The sequence below is a fragment of the Symphodus melops genome (genome assembly GCF_947650265.1).
Source record: "Symphodus melops genome assembly, chromosome: 20".
NCBI classification, from domain to species: Eukaryota; Metazoa; Chordata; class Actinopteri; order Labriformes; family Labridae; genus Symphodus; species Symphodus melops.
Genome location: NC_136710.1, coordinates 5,074,843 through 5,099,543, shown reverse-complemented (window position 1 = coordinate 5,099,543; position 24,701 = coordinate 5,074,843). Strand labels below are relative to the sequence as shown.

The 24,701-nt window shown below is 43.6% G+C and overlaps 5 protein-coding genes across 5 annotated transcripts; 2 read left to right on the top strand and 3 right to left on the bottom strand.

Annotated features, from left to right (window-relative positions):
• Positions 1 to 184: 184 nt before the first annotated feature.
• efs (embryonal Fyn-associated substrate) lies at positions 185 to 8,887 on the bottom strand. Its single transcript, XM_079371827.1, has 7 exons — positions 8,752 to 8,887; positions 6,684 to 7,985; positions 6,436 to 6,555; positions 4,909 to 5,847; positions 4,097 to 4,162; positions 2,587 to 2,844; positions 185 to 2,295 (listed from the first exon to the last, which is right to left on the bottom strand). Exons 1-7 carry the CDS (start codon positions 8,761 to 8,763, stop codon positions 2,110 to 2,112), a joined length of 2,883 nt encoding a protein of 960 aa, XP_079227953.1. The 5' UTR covers positions 8,764 to 8,887; the 3' UTR covers positions 185 to 2,109.
• A 986-nt stretch (positions 8,888 to 9,873) lies between these two features.
• On the top strand, positions 9,874 to 13,321 carry dhrs4 (dehydrogenase/reductase (SDR family) member 4). The gene is made up of 9 exons (XM_079371838.1): positions 9,874 to 10,004; positions 10,363 to 10,478; positions 10,811 to 10,988; positions 11,093 to 11,194; positions 11,362 to 11,432; positions 11,552 to 11,603; positions 12,140 to 12,274; positions 12,373 to 12,428; positions 12,518 to 13,321. The coding sequence occupies exons 2-9, from the start codon at positions 10,366 to 10,368 to the stop codon at positions 12,630 to 12,632; spliced, it is 822 nt and encodes a 273-aa protein (XP_079227964.1). The 5' UTR covers positions 9,874 to 10,004; positions 10,363 to 10,365; the 3' UTR covers positions 12,633 to 13,321.
• Positions 13,322 to 13,337: 16 nt separating this feature from the next.
• tinf2 (TERF1 (TRF1)-interacting nuclear factor 2) lies at positions 13,338 to 17,624 on the bottom strand. The gene is made up of 10 exons (XM_079371832.1): positions 17,241 to 17,624; positions 16,823 to 17,025; positions 16,595 to 16,702; positions 16,306 to 16,401; positions 15,553 to 15,663; positions 15,330 to 15,453; positions 14,461 to 15,241; positions 14,112 to 14,167; positions 13,935 to 14,014; positions 13,338 to 13,732 (listed from the first exon to the last, which is right to left on the bottom strand). The coding sequence occupies exons 1-10, from the start codon at positions 17,266 to 17,268 to the stop codon at positions 13,613 to 13,615; spliced, it is 1,707 nt and encodes a 568-aa protein (XP_079227958.1). The 5' UTR covers positions 17,269 to 17,624; the 3' UTR covers positions 13,338 to 13,612.
• Positions 17,625 to 18,108: 484 nt separating this feature from the next.
• On the top strand, positions 18,109 to 21,825 carry cideb (cell death inducing DFFA like effector b). The gene is made up of 5 exons (XM_079371844.1): positions 18,109 to 18,480; positions 18,943 to 19,057; positions 19,692 to 19,853; positions 19,989 to 20,179; positions 20,974 to 21,825. The coding sequence occupies exons 1-5, from the start codon at positions 18,455 to 18,457 to the stop codon at positions 21,113 to 21,115; spliced, it is 636 nt and encodes a 211-aa protein (XP_079227970.1). The 5' UTR covers positions 18,109 to 18,454; the 3' UTR covers positions 21,116 to 21,825.
• Positions 21,826 to 21,847: 22 nt separating this feature from the next.
• On the bottom strand, positions 21,848 to 23,980 carry homezb (homeobox and leucine zipper encoding b). The gene is made up of 2 exons (XM_079371836.1): positions 23,810 to 23,980; positions 21,848 to 23,400 (listed from the first exon to the last, which is right to left on the bottom strand). The coding sequence occupies exon 2, from the start codon at positions 23,395 to 23,397 to the stop codon at positions 22,054 to 22,056; it is 1,344 nt and encodes a 447-aa protein (XP_079227962.1). The 5' UTR covers positions 23,398 to 23,400; positions 23,810 to 23,980; the 3' UTR covers positions 21,848 to 22,053.
• Between the last annotated feature and the right edge of the window lie 721 nt (positions 23,981 to 24,701).

Genomic DNA, 24,701 nt, shown 5'->3' with positions numbered 1-24,701 from the left:
ATGACCTGGATTTATTCACTATAACGTGGGTTTATTCGGCCAATAACTAATCTAAGAATGCCATCTGTTTAAAAATAAATAAAGATGGATTTAATTTTAGCATAAAAAACAAATACATTTCAGATAAAATAATTGCATTTTTAAAATAAAAAAAAATGTGTATTAAAATCAAGAATGAAACAGATTTAATTGTAAAAGATGTATTTGTGCATTATGAACATGAATACAAGACAGACATCAAATGTAGTGTTATTGGTAAAGGAACTTAAGGTCTGTTTACAGAAGGAGTAAATTCAAAGATGCGCTTCTATTCAGCAAATCCAGACTCAAACGAGTTCATATAGTATAAAAAAAGTTTTTAAAATAGAAAATACAGCCATAGTTATGAACTTTAACATAACTTGTAAAGAAAAACAAAACAATTTTGTTCATTGCAAATGTCCAAGTAAAGTCACCCCTGATGAAGGATGTGCATATGTTCACTTAAAGCAAAATAAAGTCATGCAAACTGGAAAACGAAGGACACAAAAAGAAGTGACTTACATAAATATAGAGCGAAAGGTTGTTTTTTTGCTGAGCATGCTCTCTCTCCATACAAACAGTAACAGATCATGTTAAGGTAGGCAGATATTCAATGAGTAATACTTCAAACCACCACAAGGTGGCATGGTAGAAGATAAAATGTAAAAGCAGAAAGAAAGAGTAACTTAAACTTTGCCACACAACTGAGAAGAGAAGAATGCATTTTCCTGATATTGAAAATGAATATAATCCAACTTTGCAGCATGCCTGTTTATTCCTGTGATATGAATGAACACGGCGCACAACGGACGCATACTGTCGTCTGAGCTGGTAAACAGGCGTCTCATTGGTTGGATTAAAAATTCAAACTTCAGCTGTCCCTATCAACCAAAACGTGATGCTTCATGTCACAGTTTAAACTAGGGCTGGGTAAATGGGTTACATCAAATATTTATCTTGACAAGGAAAAAGTAAAGTCATGTAATATGAAAATGTTCACTGAACATGAACTGTTTTCCACTGCCATGCTCTACATTAATGATGTTCTTTAAATATACATTATACACCCAGCCGTAGTTTTCACTTTGCGCCCACACAGCACAAACATCAGCGGAAGATTTGTGCCGTTGACAGGGGACGCACAGATTGTGGGAAAATAAGAAGATGAGAAGCAAAGAAATGTAAGCATGCAGATCACAACAAGACGTGTGCAGACAGGTGAGCTCGGTCAACAGGTTTCGTATCGAACACGGTGCCACCATGCGACTGTGGGAACAAATGGGATTAGGCAATTTGTCATGTTATCTGTCATCGGCCTCTTCTTAGTGTGACAGGAGTTTCACAAGTCGTTATGAGGCGTGTAAGACTGTAAAGAGAACATTTAGTGAACAATTTCGATCGGGTATGATATGCTGTAATCTGCTAATCATCTTTTTGCTATTAGTGAGAACAGCGTACTCCACAGACACAACACATCTGCACAGATTAAAAATGGAAGTCATCCTTATTCCATTCTGAGCCCCAAAAACACTCAATGTGCCGCTTCCACAGCTTCAGAATGATATAAAAACAAAACAAAAAGGCCTTTCAGGTATCACAGCACAAAAAAAGTAGGCCACAACCAGGATGTAAGGCCTCCATCTGTGCTATTTTTAGAAGAGGGGGGGATGGCTGAATAAATAAAGGAAGGAAGGAAGGAAGAAAGAAACAGGGTATCATGTGAGGAGAGGAAAATATGGCAAACATAATAAAGCAAAAGCTCCCAAGAGAAGGAGTCCGCGAGGACACTCAAAGCCACAGGGAAGCTTCAAATATTCAATAAGTTAACACTCAAAAAAAGAAAAAGACAAGTGTGCTGGGCATCAAAGCACAGAGGTCAGTATATAAACAAAAAGGCAAACCAACACACAATTTGAGGACTGAACAGTCAAATCCCAGCTCGGTAAAAGCAGAACAGCTTGCTTCAATCCCAATCCAAACCGAAGGTAATGAAAGACTCGTACAACAAATAAGGCATTTCTAAGAGAAGAGAAAATATGTGTGTAGTGTAAACAAAGTTTTTTTTTTTACGTTGAGGGACATAAAATATCATGATGCTATTTCTGCCAGACGCTGTAGCAGAGTAGAGAAGCTGGCTGCTTGCTGGGAGAGCTCGGCCACGCGGTCCACCATCTCCTGGGTAGCAGATACTGACGGGTAGTTTTGTGCGGCGCCCTTCGTTGCCACCACGACTGCTTTTAAGGACTGGCAGAGTCGCCCCCCGGAGGTTGTGATCTGAGTGGGAAAACAGAGTTTTACATTTTAAAAAATGAATAGGTTGTCTTTTTCTTTTTTTATTGCTATTCCCAGTGAATCAAAAACAGAAAATGGAGCGTTCCTGATTTGTCTCTTATGGAGCGGTTTGTTTGGGTTGAGTAGATGAACGCTTGTTTTACTGGAGGCAATTTGCAACATTGTTTTAAAAACCATAGAGGGGGACTAGAGGGTTAAAGGAGAGGCATTTCATTCTCAACACAAAGTGTATTTCTTGTAATAAAACAAAACCGTCAGAATATCTTCCTCTACCTTGGCTCTGAGGTCGGCAGAGGTGAGAAGGCGAGACAGCGTGTCTCCAATAAACACCAGCTTGTGCGCCGTCACGATGAGACTCTTCCCTCTGGCGACGAAGATGCGGGGCGGCTGGTTCCCCTGCACGCTGCTGAAGAGCACATCGATGGCGTCTGCCAGGCAGGAGAGGTGAGCGAGGCTCTGAGACGAGTAGAAGGAGAGCAGCTCCGAGTCCTCCAGGGAGAGGGACATGGGGAGAGCGGGGGATGGGCTCAACTGTACGGAACAGAAGGATTCAAATAAGTACATTTAAGAGAAAGTTGCAAAGATAACTCGACAACCACAGAACCAAAACGGAACTAAACGCAAAGACACTGTTGCATTTCATTATGAGATAGTATGATTAATTGATCAATCAACTAAATGTATCTATGCGTACGACCGACACGGCTCTGTTGCTGTTTACGGCACTTATATTTGACACACAGATCAGACAGAGTAAAGAGGTCGGGTACAGACACAGGCGGAAAAACTACAGGGAATCCGAAATATCCTCACCGTCAAAATCATTGTGTGTGTTTATGAAAGAGCTGGGTCTTTAGTTTTTTCTTAAAGGTGCAAACAAGACTCTGCAGATCGAATGGAGTTTGGTAGTTTGTTGAAAACACGAAGTCGGCAGAGGAAAAGGTCTGTGTTTTTGTTTTAAACCAACTCTTGTGTGAAACCAGTACCATTTCATAAAACCCTTTTGTTTACAAAATGTTTTCCGCTCTTCTCAAAGTACTCTGGAAAAATCTGATCAAGGCTGTGTTAATGTAAATACAGGAGGAGTTAATCCTAAACTGTAAAGTTAGAGACGCACGTACACAGAGTACATCAGCATGTGGCTCGGCTCAAAGAATGACTGTGCTCCTCTGTCTCCTCTTGTCCAGCAGCCTCGGTTCGATGTGAGACCAGATTGTTAAGATCTACAAGTGACCTCTTGTTGGAGGCTATGGCGTAACCAAGGAGTCTTGTAAGGAGCAGAATCAAATGCCGACTGGATGATTAGAAAACGTGACCTCAATCCAATGCAGCAGAGAGCAAAATTGACTGAAGAGATAATACGGGACAAAACCAGATTATAAACTGCTTGTTTTTCTTGTTTGTTTTTTTCTTCTTCTCCAACTTCAGGCGAATCTAATAAAACAAACGGACGCACTGACATGAAGAAAAACAAAGCTGTAGCTCTGGTAGATGTGCGTACACATCGATGGGACAGAAACCAACAGGGGTTATGTAAGATAAATCTGATAGGAGTAGAGCACATCAGGAGCTAAAGAGCTGCTGCAAGCTGGATTAATGAGTCACTGTGCTCATTAGTAAACAGAGCGCACAGTGAACACAGCATGAATCAATGACTTATCTGTGGAGACTCGCTGCGTGCGTTTCTGTACGACAACAACAACAAAAAAAAACGCTTTGGACTTTCTTTCTTTTTTTTGGAGCGTATGAGACGAGGACTATCACAGGAAGAGGAAAGACTCACCCTGAGGTCTGAAGAGATGGTTTGTCCGTGCTCGGTCAGGCCGTCGGGCGGAGGCTCAGGTTTCCCCTGGTGTGTAAACAGTGAGCATGTTAAGAGACACATTCACAGCCCGTGGCTAATTGCATTGTCATGATTAAACTACTTAGCATGAATGAAGAGGCCCCCACTCATTGTCCACGCTTAACTGGATTGTGACCATAAAACGACTGGACTTATAGTCAAATGAAGCAGAGTTACGTTGCTGAATCCTGATGTCAGAGCAAACTCGTCAAGAAGAAGTCAGAGAGCTTCAAATGCTCAGTTGAGAACAGGAATCTCGCTTTTGAAGTCGGCAGATTTCAAAAGCATCCCAGAGGGAGACGGACTCTGTGAACTCTGAGATTTAAGAGAAGAAGAGAATGAATCTCCTCTTTTGTATTGTCCTTTTTCATGACGAGATAGGGACGCCTTAGATTTGTGAAATGTACGCAGAGAATCCTGAACTGTTTTGGAGCGGTGATGACGACGGGATGGAACGATCTCTAAAAGCCTGGAAACACCAGTGTGCTTTGTTTTTATATTATTATTATTATTATTAAATGTGACTTTTGGTCTCCTGTTTATGAACAGGAATCTTGTAGGCTGGTCAAAGGAACGAGTCGCTATCCTGATCATTAAAGCACGATCCCTCTCTCTTCCACAGCTCATTGATTAATGCTAATATAGGACAGCTTCTTTAAATCCAAAGCACAGGTATATGTTGTACGGGATCAGTGCGCCCCTTCATTTCCATGCAGATTCTTTAGGATTAATTAAAGGATAAAAAAACTGACCTGCAGTTTGACATATCCCACACTGTCTCCAGTAGGGACGGCTGCAGGGATCGGGGTCAAGCCGATTCCCGCATATTCATTGCTCGGGTCATCTTCTCCATCGATCGGTCCCACCGTCAATGTCACAGTCGACGGAGCTAAGGGGAAGGCGGGCTGAGGGGTCGGGGGCAGGGGCCTCTCCTGGATCCAGCTTCCTTTACGGGAGCCCATGCCGCCACCGGACGACTTCCCATCAGGCAAAGGAAGCGCGGGCAGCGGCCGGCGGGACAAGGAATCCTGGGAAGGGAGACGGGGGCGGCCCTGAGCCTGCAAGAGGAGGGCGCTCTCCTCGAGGGAACGTTGGACCAGCAGCAGGAGTCCTTCAGATGGGGGGGCGTTGCCGACTGCAGACAACGCCGGCAGAAGGTCCGACAGGCGAGCCCACGCTTGCTGCAGAGGGGGCGGGGGGTCGTCTGAATGGCTGGCTTTCCAGGTAGACAAGATTTCAGCCAATGAAGTGGCCAGGTCCCGGGAGGACAGAGCAGAAGTCGGGCAGGACGCCACGCTCAGCACCGAGTGGATGAGGCTGGAAAGAGACGCCCGCCACTGCACGTCGCCCGATCCGTTACTGGACACAGAAAGGCGGCGGGTGGAGGAGGACGACGACGACAAAGAGTGGGAAAGGATTTCAGAAGTCAAAGCGGGCATGTCGTAGATGCCACAGTCGGGCTCAGAAGAGTCTCTTTTGTGACTTCCTCCACTGGCGCGTTTGTCGGGTCCCGGGACGCGGTAGAGCTGTGCCACCTGGGCGACTTCCTCTCCGGAGAAGCTGGTCGTGGACTCCCCAGGAACCAGAGGAACACCTGGAAGCGTGGGGACACTGTACACTTCGTCGTCCACTTCCTCGGCCTGGACGTCGGATATGGAGCCATTTAGGGAGATGGTTGGGACATCATACACCTAGAGGCGGGAGAGATCAACGAGGGAAGACTATTAATGCTTCTTTAACCACTGTAAACGTGCACGTGGAGGGGAGAAAGCACTGAACTGGACTTAGAAAGACAGATTTTAAACCACTAAGTACTAAAGCAAGGAGCACACAAACAGGAAACAATAATCCAGCAGCTGGCCGGCATACTCAAGGAGCAGTGACAGGGACCTCTGGGTGAGGAGGAGGGGCGTTGGCGGTATGGCCTTGGCATGGCCCTGACAGATGGGTGTGACTGAGAGAAAATAGCAGCAGCATTTGGACTGGATAGACAGGCTCCCACGGCAGACAGAGACAGGTGTGGCCTCTCGGAGGAGGAGGAGGGGGGAGGACGGGCAGAATGTGGGAAGAAAACGGTGACACAGTGTTTGATCGTCTCCTCTTGTTGCGGGAACTCTTTGACTTGTTCAGACACGATGTAGACACACTCTTTTTACCGCCGTTACCCGTAATCATTTTTACGGAGAACTCAGAGAAAATAAAAACTGACTTTAAACACTCAAGTCAAAAACAAATAAAGTTTGTAAATAAACAGCTGCTTCAGGGGCAAGATTCTTTACCTCAGTCTCAGAGTCCACTTGCGGTGGGACACTGCGAGGGGTGTCATAGATGCCATCGTCGTCCCCAAGGGAAGACGGGACAGGACGCTGCCACCTGCCACTGGGAGGGGTATCATACACCTAAACATCACAAACCACATCGTTACTGCATGACTCAGTCGACACTCGGAACATAAACAAACCTCACAACTTAACTGGGGAAAAAAACAAACACTTTTTCTCATCATGAATAAATGGACAACACAAACCTGGTCGTCCACATCTTCTGAATTGTCCTGACTGTCTCCTTTGTTCTTCTGCACGTTGCTGCTTTTCTCCAGGCCGTTCTTCATCCTGTCCTCTTTATTCTGAGCGCTCGTCCTCTGCTTGTCTGCGTCTTGCTGCGGCAGGCTCGCAGAGGACACTTGAGCCGAGGGCGGAGGCGCCGAGTTAGAATCAGCTGAGGCAGCTTCTGTTTGTTGCGCGTCCTTCCTGGTGACTCCCCTCACCGGGGGCGCCGGCGGCGGCGGCTTGCGGGTGAAATTGGGCGACCCGGGAACTCTGACGTGGCCTGCTCTTACCAACAAAGGGGACCCTCGGTGGCAGGCCAGGCCGGCTTTTCCCCTGGAAAGAGCGGGGTTTGGGGAGACTCCCTTCTGCAGGGGTCGGGGTGACGCTTGGGCGGGTGATAATGACGACGGGTGCTGGTGGGCTAAAACTGTGGCTGGAGTCCTGTGGAGGTTGGATCCAACGGGGGTGGGGGTTTGGTACATCCCAGGAGTGTCCTGGATGACTTTGGGCGACGTGCCACCAGATGATCCGCTGACCAGTGACGGGCCGTTAGAGCAGACGACTCCTCCTGTGGGGGATTGGTAAACTTCATCGCCTGCAAGCGGCGTCCCTTTGGGCACCAAGTAACAGTCGTCTGACTGTCCTATTGTCTCTCTTGGGACCAGATATGTAGTGTCTTCTGGTTCATCAGCCGCCCTCGGTACTCCAATGGGGGCTAAGTACACGGATTCTGAAGCTGTGAGAGATCCCTGTTGCCTGAGAGGCATCGGACTAACTGGAGTCTGATAAAGTGTGCCGCTCATTTCTGTTCCTCTTCCTCTCAAAGAGGGTGAGCGAGGACGCCCCGCAACCCCAAGATCCCATTCAGGTCTGGGCCGTGTGCCTGAGCTGGAATGCGAACGCGGACGCCCAGCTTCCACTCTTCGTAGCTCCCCAGTTCTGGAAGCAGCTCCGGTTCCTCTTCCCTCGCCCGCAGCAGGGGGAGAACGGTACACTCCGTCGATGTCCTCCGCGCTGCTGCTGCTTACAGCGGTCCGCGCCAGTCCAGGAGTGAGGTAGACGGAGTCCTCAGCGGGGTCAGAGTCTGGAGGAGGGGCGGTCTGGAGGAGTCGGAGGCGGTTGGCAGGGGCGATGCCCTGTCTGCCGTGAAGGGAGCAGAGCCACCAGCCTGGCCCGCCGCTCTGCTCCTGTTCAAGAACCATGAGGATGTCTCCTTTCCTGAAAGCCAGCTCCTCTGGACTCTCTGCTGCGTTGTCAAACAGCGCCTTTGCCAAAACCGTCTGAGAAAGAGGAATGAGAGAAATGTAGAAATCATAAACAACTCTCCCAGTTTTTTCAAATCCACAGCTTTGATTTGCACTAACTAGAGTCTTACACCTCACAACACAAACAAACAAACCAGTGCATTGACATTTCCACGCCAAGTCACGGGTACAAAAAGGTCGATTGTTCTGAGCTTTGAATAGAGAGTGAATGGGATTGAATAGGGAAGATCTCGTGAATGACCATGTTGAAGACAGAGGGACAGGAGGTTGGGGGGGGGGGGGGGGTGTAGTAAAAAGAAGGAAAAAAAACTTTAAAATTTAAATGCATCATGCCATATTTAAAAAAAAATTCAAAGCTGTGTCAGCAGTCACAAAGCAGAGAGATAGGGGGCACAGTAAGGGAGGATCAATGATCAAATGGACACAGAGGCTTAATGGTAATGAGCCAGAAGAGATGGGAGGAGGAGGGGGGGAGGGGGCGAGAGGCACATCTGTCCCTTGCTGTTTAGGATTTAATTGCCAACCCAAAGCCAAGGAGTCAGGCCCCCTTTCATTTTCTGAACCAACCCCCTCGGGATAGCTGGGCTCCATTGAGCCATGTGGGACCCCCTTAGGACAGTAATGGAGGCAATGAAGATCCCCATAAAACACATGCACGCAAAATGATCGAGAGAGATAAATGCATGGCAAACGATGAATCCTCTTTCAGTTTGAGGGCAGCCTTGATTTCATTTTTACAATGCATGTAGACTATTAAGAAGAACAAAATGAGTGTACTCACGGAGACAGACATTGTTGAAAAGGTATTCAGCTACGTCTCAGAGAAAGTACAACCCAAGAGTCCTCTTCATTTTTTTGGGGCTCACTCATCTAAATCAGTTGTGGTTGTCGTGAATGTGTGGCTCTCCAGACACAGACTCGGGTCCAGGGAGGGCACAGCTGGGTCTGGGTGGGACACATGTCCAAGTCCGGGGCTGCCCTCGTCGTCTCCAGAAATTCAAACGGTATCCTGAAATCAATCCAACAAGAAGCTCAACTCATGATACGAGCGCACACGTGAAATGAAACGCTAAGCAGCTCCAACACCTGTCTGTCCTTCGTTTCCACGCCCAGCAGCGTCACGTTGAACGTAACCCCGCAAGAAGAAAGCGAAGGTTAGCATAGCATCGTTGATAAATAAGCCGTTATGTTCGTTATAAGTGTCTATTCCCGACCATTGCTCGACAGTGACTCCTCTGAGATGTCCTCCCAGCTACGGCCGAGATTTAGCTGTTCTTTAGCCAGCGAGCTTGAGGCTTGATAACGCTCGCTGTGTTTGGTTAATCTTCATCGCCTTTCGCTGCTAACGCTAAAGTTCAGTTCAAAACAACAATAGCTGAACCTCGTTTTGTATGCTAACTGATGTTAGCGCGTGCAGCTTTAGCTTTTTCAAAAGAATTACCTTTTTTCACGTCTTTCAGAGATAAACTTCGCGACAGGGGGTTCAGTCCATGATCACGTAAAATCACTTCTTTTTTTTTTCAGGCGTTGAAAATCTGTGGTCATGGCCGTTCAATCATCTTCGGCCGATGACGTCACATTGACTCCGCCCCCTTCGGAAGGTACACGGAATTCACTGATTTGTAGACGCACTGTAAGCAGAAACGAATAGATTTAGACTCATCCACACGTTTGTGAGATCGAATAAAAATACGCAGCCCGCAACATACGAACTCTGTGATTGGCTCTTTTCTGCGGGTTATGTTTTAAGGACGTCCAGTAATACTGTAGGTAAAAAAAACTCTAAATCAATCAATAAATACAATTTTGATTAGAAGGACGACTATTATAAAATAATCTAAAAAAAAATCTTATTGTAATTACACGTTTTAGACGGACTAGATTGTTCATTTATATTAAACTTCTAATAAACACTCTGATATGAACAGTGGAGGCTTTTATTGTGACATCAAGACTTTTACCCGGAAAAAAAAAACTTACTGAATGAAGCAAAACATTGATCGTCCATAGTCCAAGGTCCAGATAACTGACTTTGTAAGTGCTTTAAAATGTTGCCTTTGTATATTTTCTTATGTTGCACTTTCTGCAAGTTGATAATATGCCTGACAGCATGTTTGCATTATTGTGTTAGTTGCTACAACAGTGTGTACAAACCTGATGAGTAACTTGGACTTATCTCATTTCGCCTTTGCAAATACAAATCACTCGTTATAACAAAAAGTGATTCCCAACTTAAACTCTGACCTTGGTATATCACACAAGTTCTTCACGAGCAGCACGTGCACAGCCGCTGTCAGGTTCAGGATGACCTCTGCCCTAGTTACCTTGTAGCCTAATTTACTTTTATTTATTCATTTATTTTTTAATATTCGTGACTACTTTGTGTTCACAGGTGATGTTGAGGAGTGTTTATAGGTGCCTTAGGACCAATCCTGTCGCTGCACAAAGGAGCATGTCTCAGAGCAGTCTTGCTGGAAAGATAGCTATAGTCACAGCCTCAACAGATGGGTAAGAATGACTCGATTCACTCCACATCGCAGTGAAGTACAAAATGTGACAGGTCCCTTTTTTTTTTTTTAATCAATGCATGATGTAAATTTAAGCTATTAAATAATAATGCATTATATAACAGTCACATGGACATTGTTTAAGTTAAGCACCTTTACTTTAAATTCCGTAGGTAAATATAGGTACTTTTCTTTACTTTGATTTTTAATGCAGCATTTAAACCTTTTTTTTTTTACATTATCACAATATCTGTCCTATTAGTGCTTCTTCTTAAGTGAACAAGTGAAATACTAACTCCATCACTGACAGCTCTTCTCTCTCCTCGGCCTCAGAATCGGTCTGGCTGCAGCTCAGGCTCTGGGAAAGAGGGGAGCACATGTGGTGGTGAGCAGCCGGCGGCAGGCCAACGTGGACAAGGCTGTCACTCTGCTGCAGAGCCAGAACATCCAGGTGACCGGGACCACCTGCAATGTTGGCAAGGAAGAAGACAGAGAAAAACTGGTTCAGCTGGTGAGTACTTGTGTTCTCCATCTATTTCTATCAACATAAAAGAAGTTGAGGTGACTGTGTGGACTTTAAACCCCATTACTAGTGTCGTTGTGTGTTTGGAACAGACTCTGGATCAGTGCGGGGGTATTGATATCCTGGTATCAAATGCGGCGGTCAATCCATTCTTTGGAAACATATTGGACACATCAGAGGCAGTTTGGGACAAGGTACTGAGAAAAACTAAAATATCTGTAAAGTATTACAGATTTTATTATGAAGAAAATCATTATGAAGAACTGTTCTGATTTTTTTCACTGGTAAACCTTATTTTAAAGGGGAAAAGACACCATTATATATATATATATATCCTCATAGTTAATACTTTTCTTTCTAGATCATGGCTGTAAATGTGAAATCAGCGTTCCTCATGGCGAAGCTGGTGGTGCCTCATATGGCCCAGAGAGGGTGAGTAACAATCTGAAAGATGAAATCAATTCTGGGGGTAAAATAACATCATTAGTCTCAGCAAGATTCAATCCAAAAACGTCTCACTCTCTTTTTGTGCTTTAATGTTGTTGTTTTAGCGGTGGAAGTGTGGTGTTTGTGTCTTCTGTGGCGGGATACCAACCGATGCCGGTCAGTGAGAGTCCACTACTACGCAGAAGTTTACACCATTATTTAATCCACAGATTTATATTTACAGTTGTCAGAACATTCAACAACACAAAGCTTCTTTAGTTTAACACATTTAAAATATCACATTCACACAAAATGTAAAAGGCTTGTTTGGCCGCCCTCTCTGGTGGTAAATGTCTGACCCGGGCAGAAACATGAGGGAGAAAAAACAAATATTACTCTTTCTTTCCTCCTTTTTTTTTTTTTTTTCACTCCCAGTAGGATAATAACTCTTCATTTTGTTTTAGTGACTTTCATTGACAAATGTAGATTTTAACAGCAATAATGCATGCAACAGTCAGCAGGGCGTGAGTGCTGTGAGATGAAGCCCATCTCTGGGAGGGTTTTTTTTTTTGTCGTTTCAAAATGAGCATATTTTCAGCCACTGCTGTGGTTCACGGTTCATCAGTCTTTGGGTGGCCCCCGACTGGTCTGGGCCCCTCCCATAGCAGCCCCTTTGTGCATGTTTTACTGACCCCTTGTCTCCGTCTCTGCAGGGACTCGGTGCTTACAGCGTGAGTAAGACAGCTCTGCTGGGTCTGACCCGGGCCCTGGCTCCTGAGGCGGCCCAAGATAACATAAGAGTCAACTGCGTGGCCCCTGGAGTCATCAAGACAAGATTTAGCTCCACGGTGAGGATAAAAACATTCCTTTTTGCTTCATGCATTCAAACTCTGGATCTACAACATGACTGTACAATAACCTTACACCCATACGTGTCATTTTCCAGTTATGGAAGAATGAGGACATCATGGACGGTTTCAAACAGACAATGAGCATTAAAAGGTACAGACTTACACTCATATGCACAGATAGTATATAAGAATGATCTGTAAGGACTATGTTTCACTTGTCTCTTCATCTCTTCCCGGCAGAGTCGGAGAACCAGAGGAAATCGGAGGAGTGATCGCCTTCTTGTGCACTGACGAGGCTTCCTACATCACGGGAGAAACCATCACAGCGACTGGAGGGATCGGCTGTCGACTCTGAGCAAACAATTAAAACGTGCACTTAATCGCTTCCACTCCTGTTCAATGATACTGCAGATGATTGATTGTTTGTTTTTTTAAAGATATAATGTTGTAGTCAAGGCCACACTAACCAAGACGAAGACTTCCCAAAGATCAGAGTGCTCCGAGGCCGAGGCAAGTCATGAAGGGAACAAGAACAAAACCAAGGCAGGGCGAGACCGGGACAAGACCAAGACCATAAGTATGACTGAAAGGTCATTGTGTGCAGCTGAAGTGACAAACATTCATTCAAATGAATTGAAGTTCTTTTAGCAAGAGGCATTTTTTCTTTCAATCCCAGTGATGATGAGAAGGAGCCAGTCAGTGGAGGTCTTGACTGGTCTTCATTTGAAATCCAGACTTACTCATCCAAGACCGACCAAGACTTATTTCAAGTACTACAACACTACAAAGACATGAAGTGTACGCTTACTTGTTCCAAATATCTGTGTGCACTGACAGGAAGTTTCAACTCTGTGACGTTATTTTGAAATTTCATGTGATTAACTGATTTCTAAATAAACTGGATGATTTTATTAAATGATCTTCAGTCACTGCTTGACAGCAGAATGATTGAAAACTTGAATCGGGAAAAAAAAAATGTCTTTGAAAGATCTAAATAAATGACAGTAAAATGTAACTTTGTAAATTAAATATGCTGTTAAACAAGATCAGATTTCTGTGATTAAAAAAAACTTTATTTACTGCACAGATTTAAATTAAGTCACTGATTTGTGAACATATTTTACGCATCATGTCTTCATTTAAAAGCAAACTATACAGTAACAATGTCAGTGCCAAAAATCACTAACAATGCTTTTTGTCTCCCATGATTATGAAGCACTTGTTCAAAGTTCAAATTCAGCTGCAAAAAGAGAGAGAGAAACATGAATACCAACAAATGGCAGTCAGTGGTGCAGCACTTTACAAACTCAGGGATCAGGTCAAAAGTCTGTTTCCTCATCTTCGTTTCCTAGGAGACGAGGACAAGTGGCGCTGGGTCATCGCGGGTTTCCGGTACTCCCTCAACGTGGGAACATACGTGCCATGTTTGGTCTTGTAGTAGCGCTTCATAAACAGCTGAGGGAGACAAAGACGGTTAGAACGGGCACGTTCACAATTCATCCATCCGTTATCGACTCGTTTGATGTCGTAGTTGAGAAAGAGGAATTCATTCCTCTCTCGTCACACCAGATGAGAAATCCTCTCTGCAGCTTTAAAATACAATTAATATTTTTAAAAAGACACGGTGCATGTACTTCTCTCCACATGTTTTACATACCCTGACTTTGAAGTTCTTTGTCGCCTCGTCCTCTGAATCAGCGACGAAGTCTTCAGCGCCTCCTGACAGAGCGAGCGTCGCTAAACATCAAAATGAAGAGTTAAAATTTCATGAATATAAAAAGATTTTTGTTTTTTTTGTTCAACGACTTTGATTTGAACGATTTGTTGAAATCACCTGAGTTACTACTTTGACTGGAGGGAGAGCTGCACTCACTTGTCATAGGATGATTTCTGTCAAGTACAAACAAACAAACATTTAAGTTCCTACATTCAGTAACCACGCTGCTCACTGACAGACTGCGAATAGTCCAAGGAGGTTTTCATCTTATAGGAGCTTTAAGACAGAAAAGTCAAATGAAACCAGAAACTGTGCACTACATCACATGTTTTTATTTTATTTTTAAGATTTTGAAGCACATCATGGGCCGCATGTGAGCCGTCTCCTCAATTTTACACAACAGCATCTTTTTTTTTTTTTTTTTTGGTTTAAGATATTTTGCGCCTTTTTTCCGACTGTTGCTTACTCTTTGTCGCCCGGGCCAGAATCATCCACCTCAGTCTTTTCAAGGTGGCTGCTCAGGTGTTTACATGTTGGAGCTTTCGCCGGCGACTTCCTCCTCTGATTCTGCGTCTCCACGTTAGAAGACTTCCACCCTCTGCTGGTTGTGGAAGCGGCGCTATCAGGCAGTTTTTCAATAACCACCCTGGGCCTGCTCCTCATGCAGGAGAGAAAAGCGGAGCGGCGGGATGCATCTTCAGGTAGCATCCTGAATTCCCGGGTTCTCGCTTCGTCTCCTTCGCTCTCTTTAATTTCCGTACCTCTACCCTTCTCTGGTTTTACGGAAACCACGCTCGTCCATTTTTTCCCGGATCTTGTCGTGCCTGACACTTCCTCTTCCTCTTCCTCCGGTTCTCCTTCTTTTCCATCAGGCTGCTTGCGTTTCATTCCAACACTTCTTTTCGAGCCGTCTCTCTTCTCCTCCTCCTCCTCTCCTTCTTCTTCTCGCCCCTCTTTGGTCGCATCCTTCTGTTTGACCACCGTGAACTTCGAGATCTTATCTGTAGCGTCTTTCCAGCGGCCCGGCTCCTCCCCTCTCAGCGTCCTCTTGTTGGCGGATATCATAACTGGGACATCTTCGTTCGACATAAGTCCAAAAACAGGAGTGATAAACGGTGTTTGATGATGTGTTTGGACGCCGTCACGAGGCGTTTTCGCTCCCGTTATTTGTTTAGAAGAGATTCTTCCCGAGGGAGGCAGAGAGAGAGAGTCCAGGATGGAGTCTCCCATGTTTGGAGGCAGGGAGGCTGTAAATGACAAAACGCACATCATGGCGATGGTTCAGAAACAACAAACTGTTAACGGTCATCCTCGCGTGTGGCTAGAAAGTCCTACCTGCGGTCTCCAGATGGCCCAGGCAGGTTTGATGTTGCAGCAATATTCTGAGGAGCTGGGGTTGGGTGGCTGCCTGCGCACACTCGGCCAGGACGGGCGGGGCATCACTGAGCCACGACACGGTCTGAAGGAAAAGGCATTTTCTGTCAAAGCCCTACACATTTCATTCCTGTTGATTTATTTTGTCAGCGATAACATCAGTGGGATCAAAAGCGCCGTCTACCTGAGAGAGGTTGGGAACTGGAAGCAGCTGGTCCAATCGGATTAAAAACTCCCACAGCAGCTTCTCCAGCTCCTGGTCAAACACTGGCCCGTAATCCACGGGAAACTCCTCCTGTCAGGAGAGAGAATGATAGACATTTGAACATTTTTCTTGTAAAACTGTTTAATCTTTTTTCCATTCTAAGAATTTCAAGAGAAATGTAGATATACGTAAAAATGAGGCCTCGTGTGTTTGTCGTGTTGCACCTCAGACTCGTGTTGAAATGAAGAACGGTCTCGAGGCCGCTTATTGAAGGTCTTGGAATCAAAAGCATTTTCACTCAGATTTTAAATCAAGGCCATCACTGATTGGCTATTTTTTTCCCCCACGTCATCACTGTGGTTCAAAGAAAAACTCCTCTTACTAAAAGAGCGACGAACTCCCTGTTCGTTCATGATTACATTTTTATCGGTGTAATTATGAACGAGCCGGTTTATGCTCTTGGACTTGACTCAGTCAGGATCCCGAGATGTCTCGGTCTCGGTTAGTGTGGTCTCGACTCCAACTGTACCTTAGACACATGCCATGACATCACCTTCACCGATCACAACACTCATGCCCACTGACTATAAATGGTAAAACATGGAGTATGTGTTGACCTCTCCGTCAATGAACCCACCACTTATCTTTGTGTCTGTCACTGATTTATATTGTTCATTATGTTTCAAAAAAAGAGAAACAATCAAGGTGATTGTTGCCGTGTGTTTGACTCACCTTGAAGAAGAGTTTTCTCTCCGCTGCGTCCGTAAGCAGAGTGTGAACCAACGAATGGAAACTTTCCACTGTTCTTACAATTTTAACATCCCGCTTCTAGAAGACAAAACATTTGGATTAACATTTGTACCAATCACATCATACTTTAAAAACAGTAATGACCAAAAACACACAATATATCAGCGTGTACTTAATTCTACCAAGACGGAATAATCTGAGGCAGTTTTTCTTTGTGATAAAATCAACAAACACATCAAGATGTTGTGTGAGATCTGGATGTTTTATTTACCATGGTGGCAGCGGAGGTGAGCGACAGGCCAGCGGGGGCACGGATCCTCTCCAGATTTGGCATTATCACTTTTTCATCCGCTTGCACAGAACACAGCTCCAAGATGTACTGAAACAGAAGCAGAAGGAGAGGTTAATCTGTGCAAAGTCTTTAAATCAGAAATCTGATCCACCACACAAAAGGAAACGTTATGTTTAAGGGGGGGGTAAATGGGAGTTCTCGTCTCACCCGTCCTCTCAGACCCAGAGCCAGCTTGGCCTGGTGTCTGGTGGTGAGCAGCCCGGGGACGGTCTCACAGGCTGATGTGACAAATTCCTCCAAGACCCCGTACTGCATCACATCCCTCTGCTTCATCACTTTCCACAGGGCTGCAGACACCAGACGCACAGGAGGGGCCAGCAGCTGGAGAGCAGCAAAGGGGAGGCTGGCAGCTGTGCAGGAAACAAAAGCATGGTGATGTAGACAGAAACAAAAGCATGGTGATGTAGACAGACATGTTGCAGTGCTCGCCATACCCAGAGAGTGGCGCTCTACAAGAGCATCCCATCAGCTGTCACAGTAACTACTCCAGCCACTCGTTTATTATTCTATATCTTATTATTTTACAACAACAAAAATGAAGTTACAGGTATTTATTTACACTTACCAAGTTGATCCGGTTTCTTTGTGGCCATTTCACTTCAATCTAAAGCTGAGCTAACGATGCAGATTATATTATCCAAATGTGACGAGAGGAAATTCAACCTTAGTTTATCGACTTCACCACATGACTTATTCCACCTGACATCCCGGAAAACTCAAAACAGAGATGTTATGACTCCGGTCATGTTTCGGAAGCAGCTATCGCTGATTTTGCTTTCTGTTTACACTTTTCGAAACAAAGCTAGCAACACGTCTATTAAAAGTTCTGCTTCTCATCCTCCCGCCTTCACTGGAATTGAATAGGTAGCTTAGATAATTATACCAATGTGTCGCGAATTGGCGGTGCTTAGCGCATTAGGAATTGAACACAGTGGGTTTTTTCAAGAAGCCCCGCCCACGCCCACGCGCGCACTGTGGTGTTTTCAACAAGCGCACCCAACGTTGTTTACAGGATATGACGTAGCAGCTCTGACAGAGGTTGTTGATCCCGCCTCGCGGGAAAAAAACAAAAAAACTATAAAACAACAAAAGTTTCGAAATATAAACATTTATAAACCCAGCGAAGGGATAATATACATTTTCACCTCTACATTCAAATTAAAATGGGTTAAAAAAATAATTACTTTTGTGACATATTATTGTGGAAAATCCATATAAACAAACATAAATACATGCTTTTATTCGGTATGGGGCAGTTCTGCATAAAAAGTACCTTTATTTTGGTACTTCACATTTTATTTTTCAAGTGCACCTTTTACTTCGTATATGACCTGAATACTTTTTTTTAACCCCATCTGAAAACTCTGAAACAATGAATATTACTCAGAGTATTACTGCAGAATGCACGCGTTTTTGGTCACAGATCTGAAAATAAAAAACAAATCTACTTGTGCAACATGTTTCGATACGAACACATATTTACACTCCTCATTATCAATGTTAGTACCAACCCCAAATAATCCACATCAGTCAGACGATAGAGCTTTCATAAAAATCTGCTATCAGATAAGGACAGGATGAGTCTTTCTCCCCTGAAACATTCAGAGACTAGATGACCTTTGCCCTCTACTGTTCTGTACCTGACTTATCACCAGGTTAGTAACAAAGTCCAGCGGCTGGGTGAAACACAAGACGCACTGACATAACATCACACTTTGCTACACTAAACAACAACAGACAAATTATTCACTGAAAAGGGACACTAAGAAACCAAGAAGCATGGATTCCACCTCTTCATTTATCAAGTAAGTGAGAAATCGTTTTTTGTAGGGTTGATTGTATTGATTTTCCTCAAACAAGAAACACAAACAAGACTGTGCGGCTATTGGAGCCCTATTTTAAACAGACCACGCACTAATGTTAATAGTCTGATGAGTTAATGCTTTGATTTTTGATCTTCAGCCTTTTTATGCAATAACTTTAAAGTGTTTTATGATTATAATGATTATATATCTTTAAAAAAAGGAAAACTCTGAACTAAGATAAAACATGGAAGATTGCACAACACAAAGAACATGTTAAGGTAAAAACATGACAAAAGAGGATTCAATGTGTAAAAAAGATAAGGTGCTCTTTCAGACAGATAGCATATTTTAACAGGCTGATATAATGTTATTAGTTAGAGCAACATGTGGGCTTTAAATACTGTGACAAGTTGAAACCATTATAGAAACTGTTCTCATCCTTTCTTTTCTTTTTTTTCTCAGATCTGTGACAAAGCGAGTATGGTCTCCGCCCCAGCGTCCTTTCAGAGTGTGTGCTTACAACAGGGAGATGAGGAAGGGCATCACAGCGGGCACCCTGGAGGAGCTGAAAGAGAGGGTGAGAGTGACTGTGAGAAAGGAAAGACATTTAAAAAGAAGGTCATTGTTGGTTTGGCCTTCGGTACAAAAAGTAGGGACACTGGTTAACGTTACATCCTGTTAATTAACATTTTACAGACAATGTAGACATGTTCAGAATAAGGTGTGTTTCAGGTTAATTACCTCTACACAAATGAAAAGCTAAAATGTAGAAATTTACGTTGACAGAAAAAGTTTGTGCCAAATTACTTCAAAGAACAGGAAAAAAAAATAAACGATACAAAATAATAATAAAACATTTTTGTGTAGAATTAGTTATTAAACACATTTACCTTATGGTTGTGTTAGGGTGAGGGTTAGTTACTAAGATATAAACATGATAAAACGTCTAAGAAGTTAACTAAAACATTAGAATGGTTGTCTTGTTGTAGTTTCATTAGATTGAAGTTTTGATTTTGTTAAATAAAAATGTAAAAAGAATTCAACACATGGTTTAAGGGAAAAAAAAGTTTGTCCGAGATTGAAGTTGTGTTCCACTTCACAAACCCCTTTTATCTCTCTTTATACACAGAGAAAATAAAATTCGCAAAGACAGAGAGGAAGTAAGGCTTCTGTGTCTTTAGTTACTAGAGGAATTTTTATCTGCGCCTCAGGTGTGCCAGGCGTTGCTGCTGTCCCTGTCTGCAGTGTCTCTTCTGTCTCTGGTTTGTGAGGACGATGGCACGGAGGTGGACTCCGATGAGTTCCTCATAACCCTGCCAGACAACACCATGCTCATGGCCCTGGAGCCAGGACAGACATGGAGACCACCATCTGTATGTTTGACCAAAAATTTTAGTTCATCACATCGCCTAATTTGTGGTTATCCAATGGGCTTGTCTTTGATTTTTACATGATTCACTGTGATTTAATCCATTACAGACATTTTGAATTTGTATTCTATTTTACAGGGACCAGTCGTGTCCAAATCTCAAGACCACAACAAGCCGAGGACCGGGAGAGACATAGCTCGTGTCACCTTTGACCTTTACAAGTTGAGCCCCAAAGACCTCTTTGGTTCCCTGAGCGTGAAGGCCACCTTTCAAGGCCTGTACTCTGTGAGCGCAGACTTTCAGTGTCTGGGACCAAAGAAGATCCTCAGGTAAGCTGAGGGAGGGAGACCGCAGAGAATCTACTTAAAAGACATTAATTAGAGTCCTCGTTCTGCAGGAAAAAAAACACTGCGATGAAGAAATCCTGATTAATTATGCAGACAAGTGAACTCCCCAGGTTAAATCTAAGATCAGGTCCAGACTCAAGCTCAGGTCAAGGTTTTAAAAAATGTTTATATAAACCAACGGTTTTGTAAATGTGTATTGTTCAAAAAGATTTATATTCCTGCAGATATTAGTGCCCCATAAAAATAGATTTTTCAAAGTCCTCCTCTGTTCGCACAAATCACTTGACTGGCAGGGATCAAGAAACATTGCTATCCTTCATTAACTGTATCATTGAGAATACTGCAGTTTTATACAGTATAACTCGTTTATCAAAGGTGGAAGACAACAGTCACAAGATATCAGCCTTCGTAAATGAAACCCAAGAGCTATGAAAACGAAAACATGAAAAAAAGATTTCTGATCACTTTCAATAGGAAATTTCCGTTTGGAGTAGCTGTAAACATATCCAAGATAACAGAGCTCACCAACTAGGAAGCAGGATTTTTGTCTTTGAAATGACTTCTTTTTTTATGTCATGTGGTGTAAAATAAGCCACACACCCTTCACATTTTTCTATATTTTTTTTCCCTACACAATTAGTTTCACAAAAGAAATAAGCTTTAAATAAATGGCAGCCAGCTTGTTTAAAGTCCAAATACAGCACACGGTGTCAGGGATTAAAAGTCTCCTTACGTATCACACTGATTACTCTGTATCTTGATTCTGTTTTTTTCAGAGAAACCCTTCGAGTGGCCTCCACCCTCCTCCAAGCTGCTGGACACCTGCTTATCACCTGTGCCTCCATGATCCGCCGTGTCATCGAAGGGGCCGAGATCTGGCAGCTGCAGAGGAACGAGTACACAGCCAGATGGAACTGATGGACCGGAGAGATATCGATGTAGCTGTTAATATAAACCCGGCTTTCTCAACCGGTCGAGCCTCAGGACCCACCAACTACTTCATGAAAAATCACCACCCAAATTTCGGATATTTTTTAACCAATCAGATTTATTAAATGAAACACTTCAGTGTGGACCTCAGACGGTAGAGAACACGAAAAAGAAAACGGAACAAAACACACGTTTAAATATCAAGCCTCATTACATTTTGACACATTTTTCTTCTTCAGGCTCACAGACGCAACACACATAAAGCTGCGACCCACTTTTGGGGCCTGATCCACAAGTTGAGAACCGCTGATATAAACCAAAGTTCCTGTAGTGGACCCTTCTTGCAATTAAGGGTGAGAACTAAGCCTGAGTGACAAACATTGTTAGCAATGTTGCTGGTTAACAGGAGAATGACTGTAATACAGCAGCTTACACTGCACTTTTTATGTGGACGTGCAATATAATTATAAAACATGCACACAAGACAAGAATTGAACTATATTTTAGTTCAATGTGTGTAGAGGTAAAACTTCTCTACAGGTGAGAACAAACACCTGATATAACGCATCGGTTTGATCTGGAACGCTTCATTTCATTTCTTTAATCTTTGAATGTTTTGAACGAACGTAAAAACAAAAAACACTCAAACATGCAAATAAATATTTTGCTTGAAGGACAATAAAAACAACTTGAAAGAACTCACGGGGTCTTTTTGATGTTACATTGAGACGAGGAGGATTTCAAAGAGCTTGTTCAATAATCTAAAAGAACCGCGATCACAACAAAACATTCGACATGAAGATCACAACAACATCCAACTTCTTCTCAAAATTTGTTGGAAAATAGAATTCTTGAATTCAGAACAAATAAAACGCAGATTATAAATCTTGAACGAATTTTTGAAAACATTTCAAATTGTGAAGAAATTAGACTCTTGGATCACGGTGGTCTGTAGGAACGAGCTCACTTGTTTCCTCCCCACAGGTCACACTGCCAAGCTCAGTTTTCTGTCTTGTTTTTTGGCATTTCTCCCGTTGCTGCAACTTCTCCAACTTCTTCAGGTACTGCCTGTACTTGACGTTGGCCAGCGTCCGGCAGTGGTGCTCCTCACTCATCCAGCGTGGCCTCCCCCTCTTGATGTGATAGCGCGTGTCACCGTACCACTGGACCAACAAGTAGCGAGGGACGTTAATCAGCACGGACAAATGCTCGTACTCTTCGCTGTCTGGATACTGGCAATGCAGGAAAGCCTTCCTCATCATCTCCACCTGAGTCTGCGTCTTTGAAAAGCAGCGGATCTTTGTGGGAAGTTTGTTTTTCTCTTCTGCATGTTGATCCGCTGTTGGACTATCTTCAGCATCGATGAGAGCCCTGAGTTTGTCAACATCAGTGACGGTGTCACATAGGTTTGTTGACTTTTCCTGCAGCTCTTCCTCGAGCTTCGCCCACACTTTTGTTTTATCTAAAGTATCGTGAGCATCTGGGGAGGAAGAAGGGTCAGGGTCAGCTCTCTTCCAGGGTTCTGATTGGCTGCCAGCGAGTGAAGGCTGGTCAGTTCTGTTGAATGGCCAACATCTCAACCATTCATCCAAATTACCTTGCTTTATTTTTTTCTCTCCCATCTTTTTCCTCCTTTTCCGCTTTCTCGGAGTATCCTTGACTTCTCCATCCATCTCTTTCTTCATCTGCGGCTCCAGCTTCGTGTCTTCCTCCATTTGTTCATAAGCCGTCACATTCACTCCGACCATCCCTTCCTCAACTTTACTTTGTTCCTTCCTCAACTTTCCCCTCGCCTTGTTTCTACCGGACTTTTTAACTTCCGTTTTTTGTGTCTTTTTCTCTCCACTATCACTTTTTTCCTCTTCTTCCTTCGTTGTTGTCTTTTCCTGATTTGACTTCAACTGCTTCCGAACCACACGGATGTCTTTATAGTCCCAGCTGATGCCAAAGCGGAGCCTCTGTTCCATGAACCACACTCTCACCTGGTCAGGGTGCAGGGAGCATCGCTCAGCGAGGGAAGCTGTCTGTTTCTGCGTCAGGTATGGAAACCTGTCGAACTGCTTAACCAGCTCTGCAGCAGCTTCCAGATGTGGTTCCATCTGGTTCACGTGAACCCATATAAGCTTCTGACTATCAGAGACCACAGGCAGAACCATGGCGCTGCTCTGGTTCAGACTGAAAGTCATTGGGATGCTGTTGATTTCAGACAGAGTCTCTGCAGGAGCATCAGGTGTGTTTAGTCCTCCATCGACTGTCTGCATATTCCTCATTCTCTGTGATCATGACAAAGTGGATTAAAGTGCAAATTACTAAACTGCAGAACTGATGTCCTCCATCAAGTATTCATACAAGTGGCGACTTGAATTCAATTGCTAAAAGTTGAAATTCGTCAGTGTTGGTGTTTGCAGCATTTTAATTTAGCCTAATATTGAAATGTAGTGAGGAAGACTGCAAATGATAGCAATTTACTTACTTTACTTAAACTGAACTGGCTGAATTTAAACTGAACTGGCTCAAAAAAAAAACTCTTAAACACTAACAGGATTAACGTAAAGCGAGTTTTTTTGTTTTTTTTTCTAAAAAAAAAACCTCGTTGTCTTGCTAGCTAATTTTAGCTCATTTAGGGACAGCTAGATTAACTCCGAGCTCAATTCGTTTCGGTCACTGTCGGAAGTGTCTTACCTTGTGCACTGTACTGTTACAATGAATTGATTATTGAAGCCGATTGATTAAGCTGATCCGATCCGTCTGCGTCTGCGCATTTGAGGAATACAGCGCGCACGAGCGCTGACGTCAGTAGGGTAGTTTACTTCAGCAGGCGCTCGAGCTGTTTGAGCATTGTTTGTTTGTTTATGAGTGACCCATTACAGCAAATACACCCCATTAAAAAATGAAAAACTGAAGTAAATAAAACCATCTTTAAATCATTACTGAAGGCTTGGAGGTCGAAACTCTTGTTTTTTTTTCAGTTTATTTTATCAAATCCAGCAAAACCTGCCCAGGAGATATTAGAAATGTCCACTTAAATGCAACTTGGCTTACTTTACTTGTCTGTACAGTTATGTTTATTGTAGACTTTGACCTTTTTATTATTCAAAAGATGTCTTCTGTGGGCCGCTGTGGTTGTTTCTTGGGTGTGTTGGGCTTGTTGTGACCTGTGGGAGGTACATGTTTGAAGAGATTACCTATTGTTAATTATTAATCTTTCTTGGACTGATAAGGTGAAATTGAGTTTTTATGAGCAGGGCGGACAAGTATTACTCCCTTGATAAGAGTTGGAGTGGCCTAATGCTGGAGTAAAGCTCAATACTTACCAATACTTAATTTCAAGATCCTTTTGAGTCTGAAAACATGTCTCGCAATCTACATAAGGACGTGCCTCAAGTGATCCTCTGTGACATGTGTACAGAGGGTAACAGACAACCAGCGCGGAAGACCTGCATGAAATGTGAGATCTCCATGTGTGTCCAGCATCTCCAGGCACACTTAACTACTCCCGTGTTACTGCAGACTCATCCTCTGACGGAGCCTATAGCCTCAGGAAATGGAGGTTTAGCTGGGACCACTAAATGCC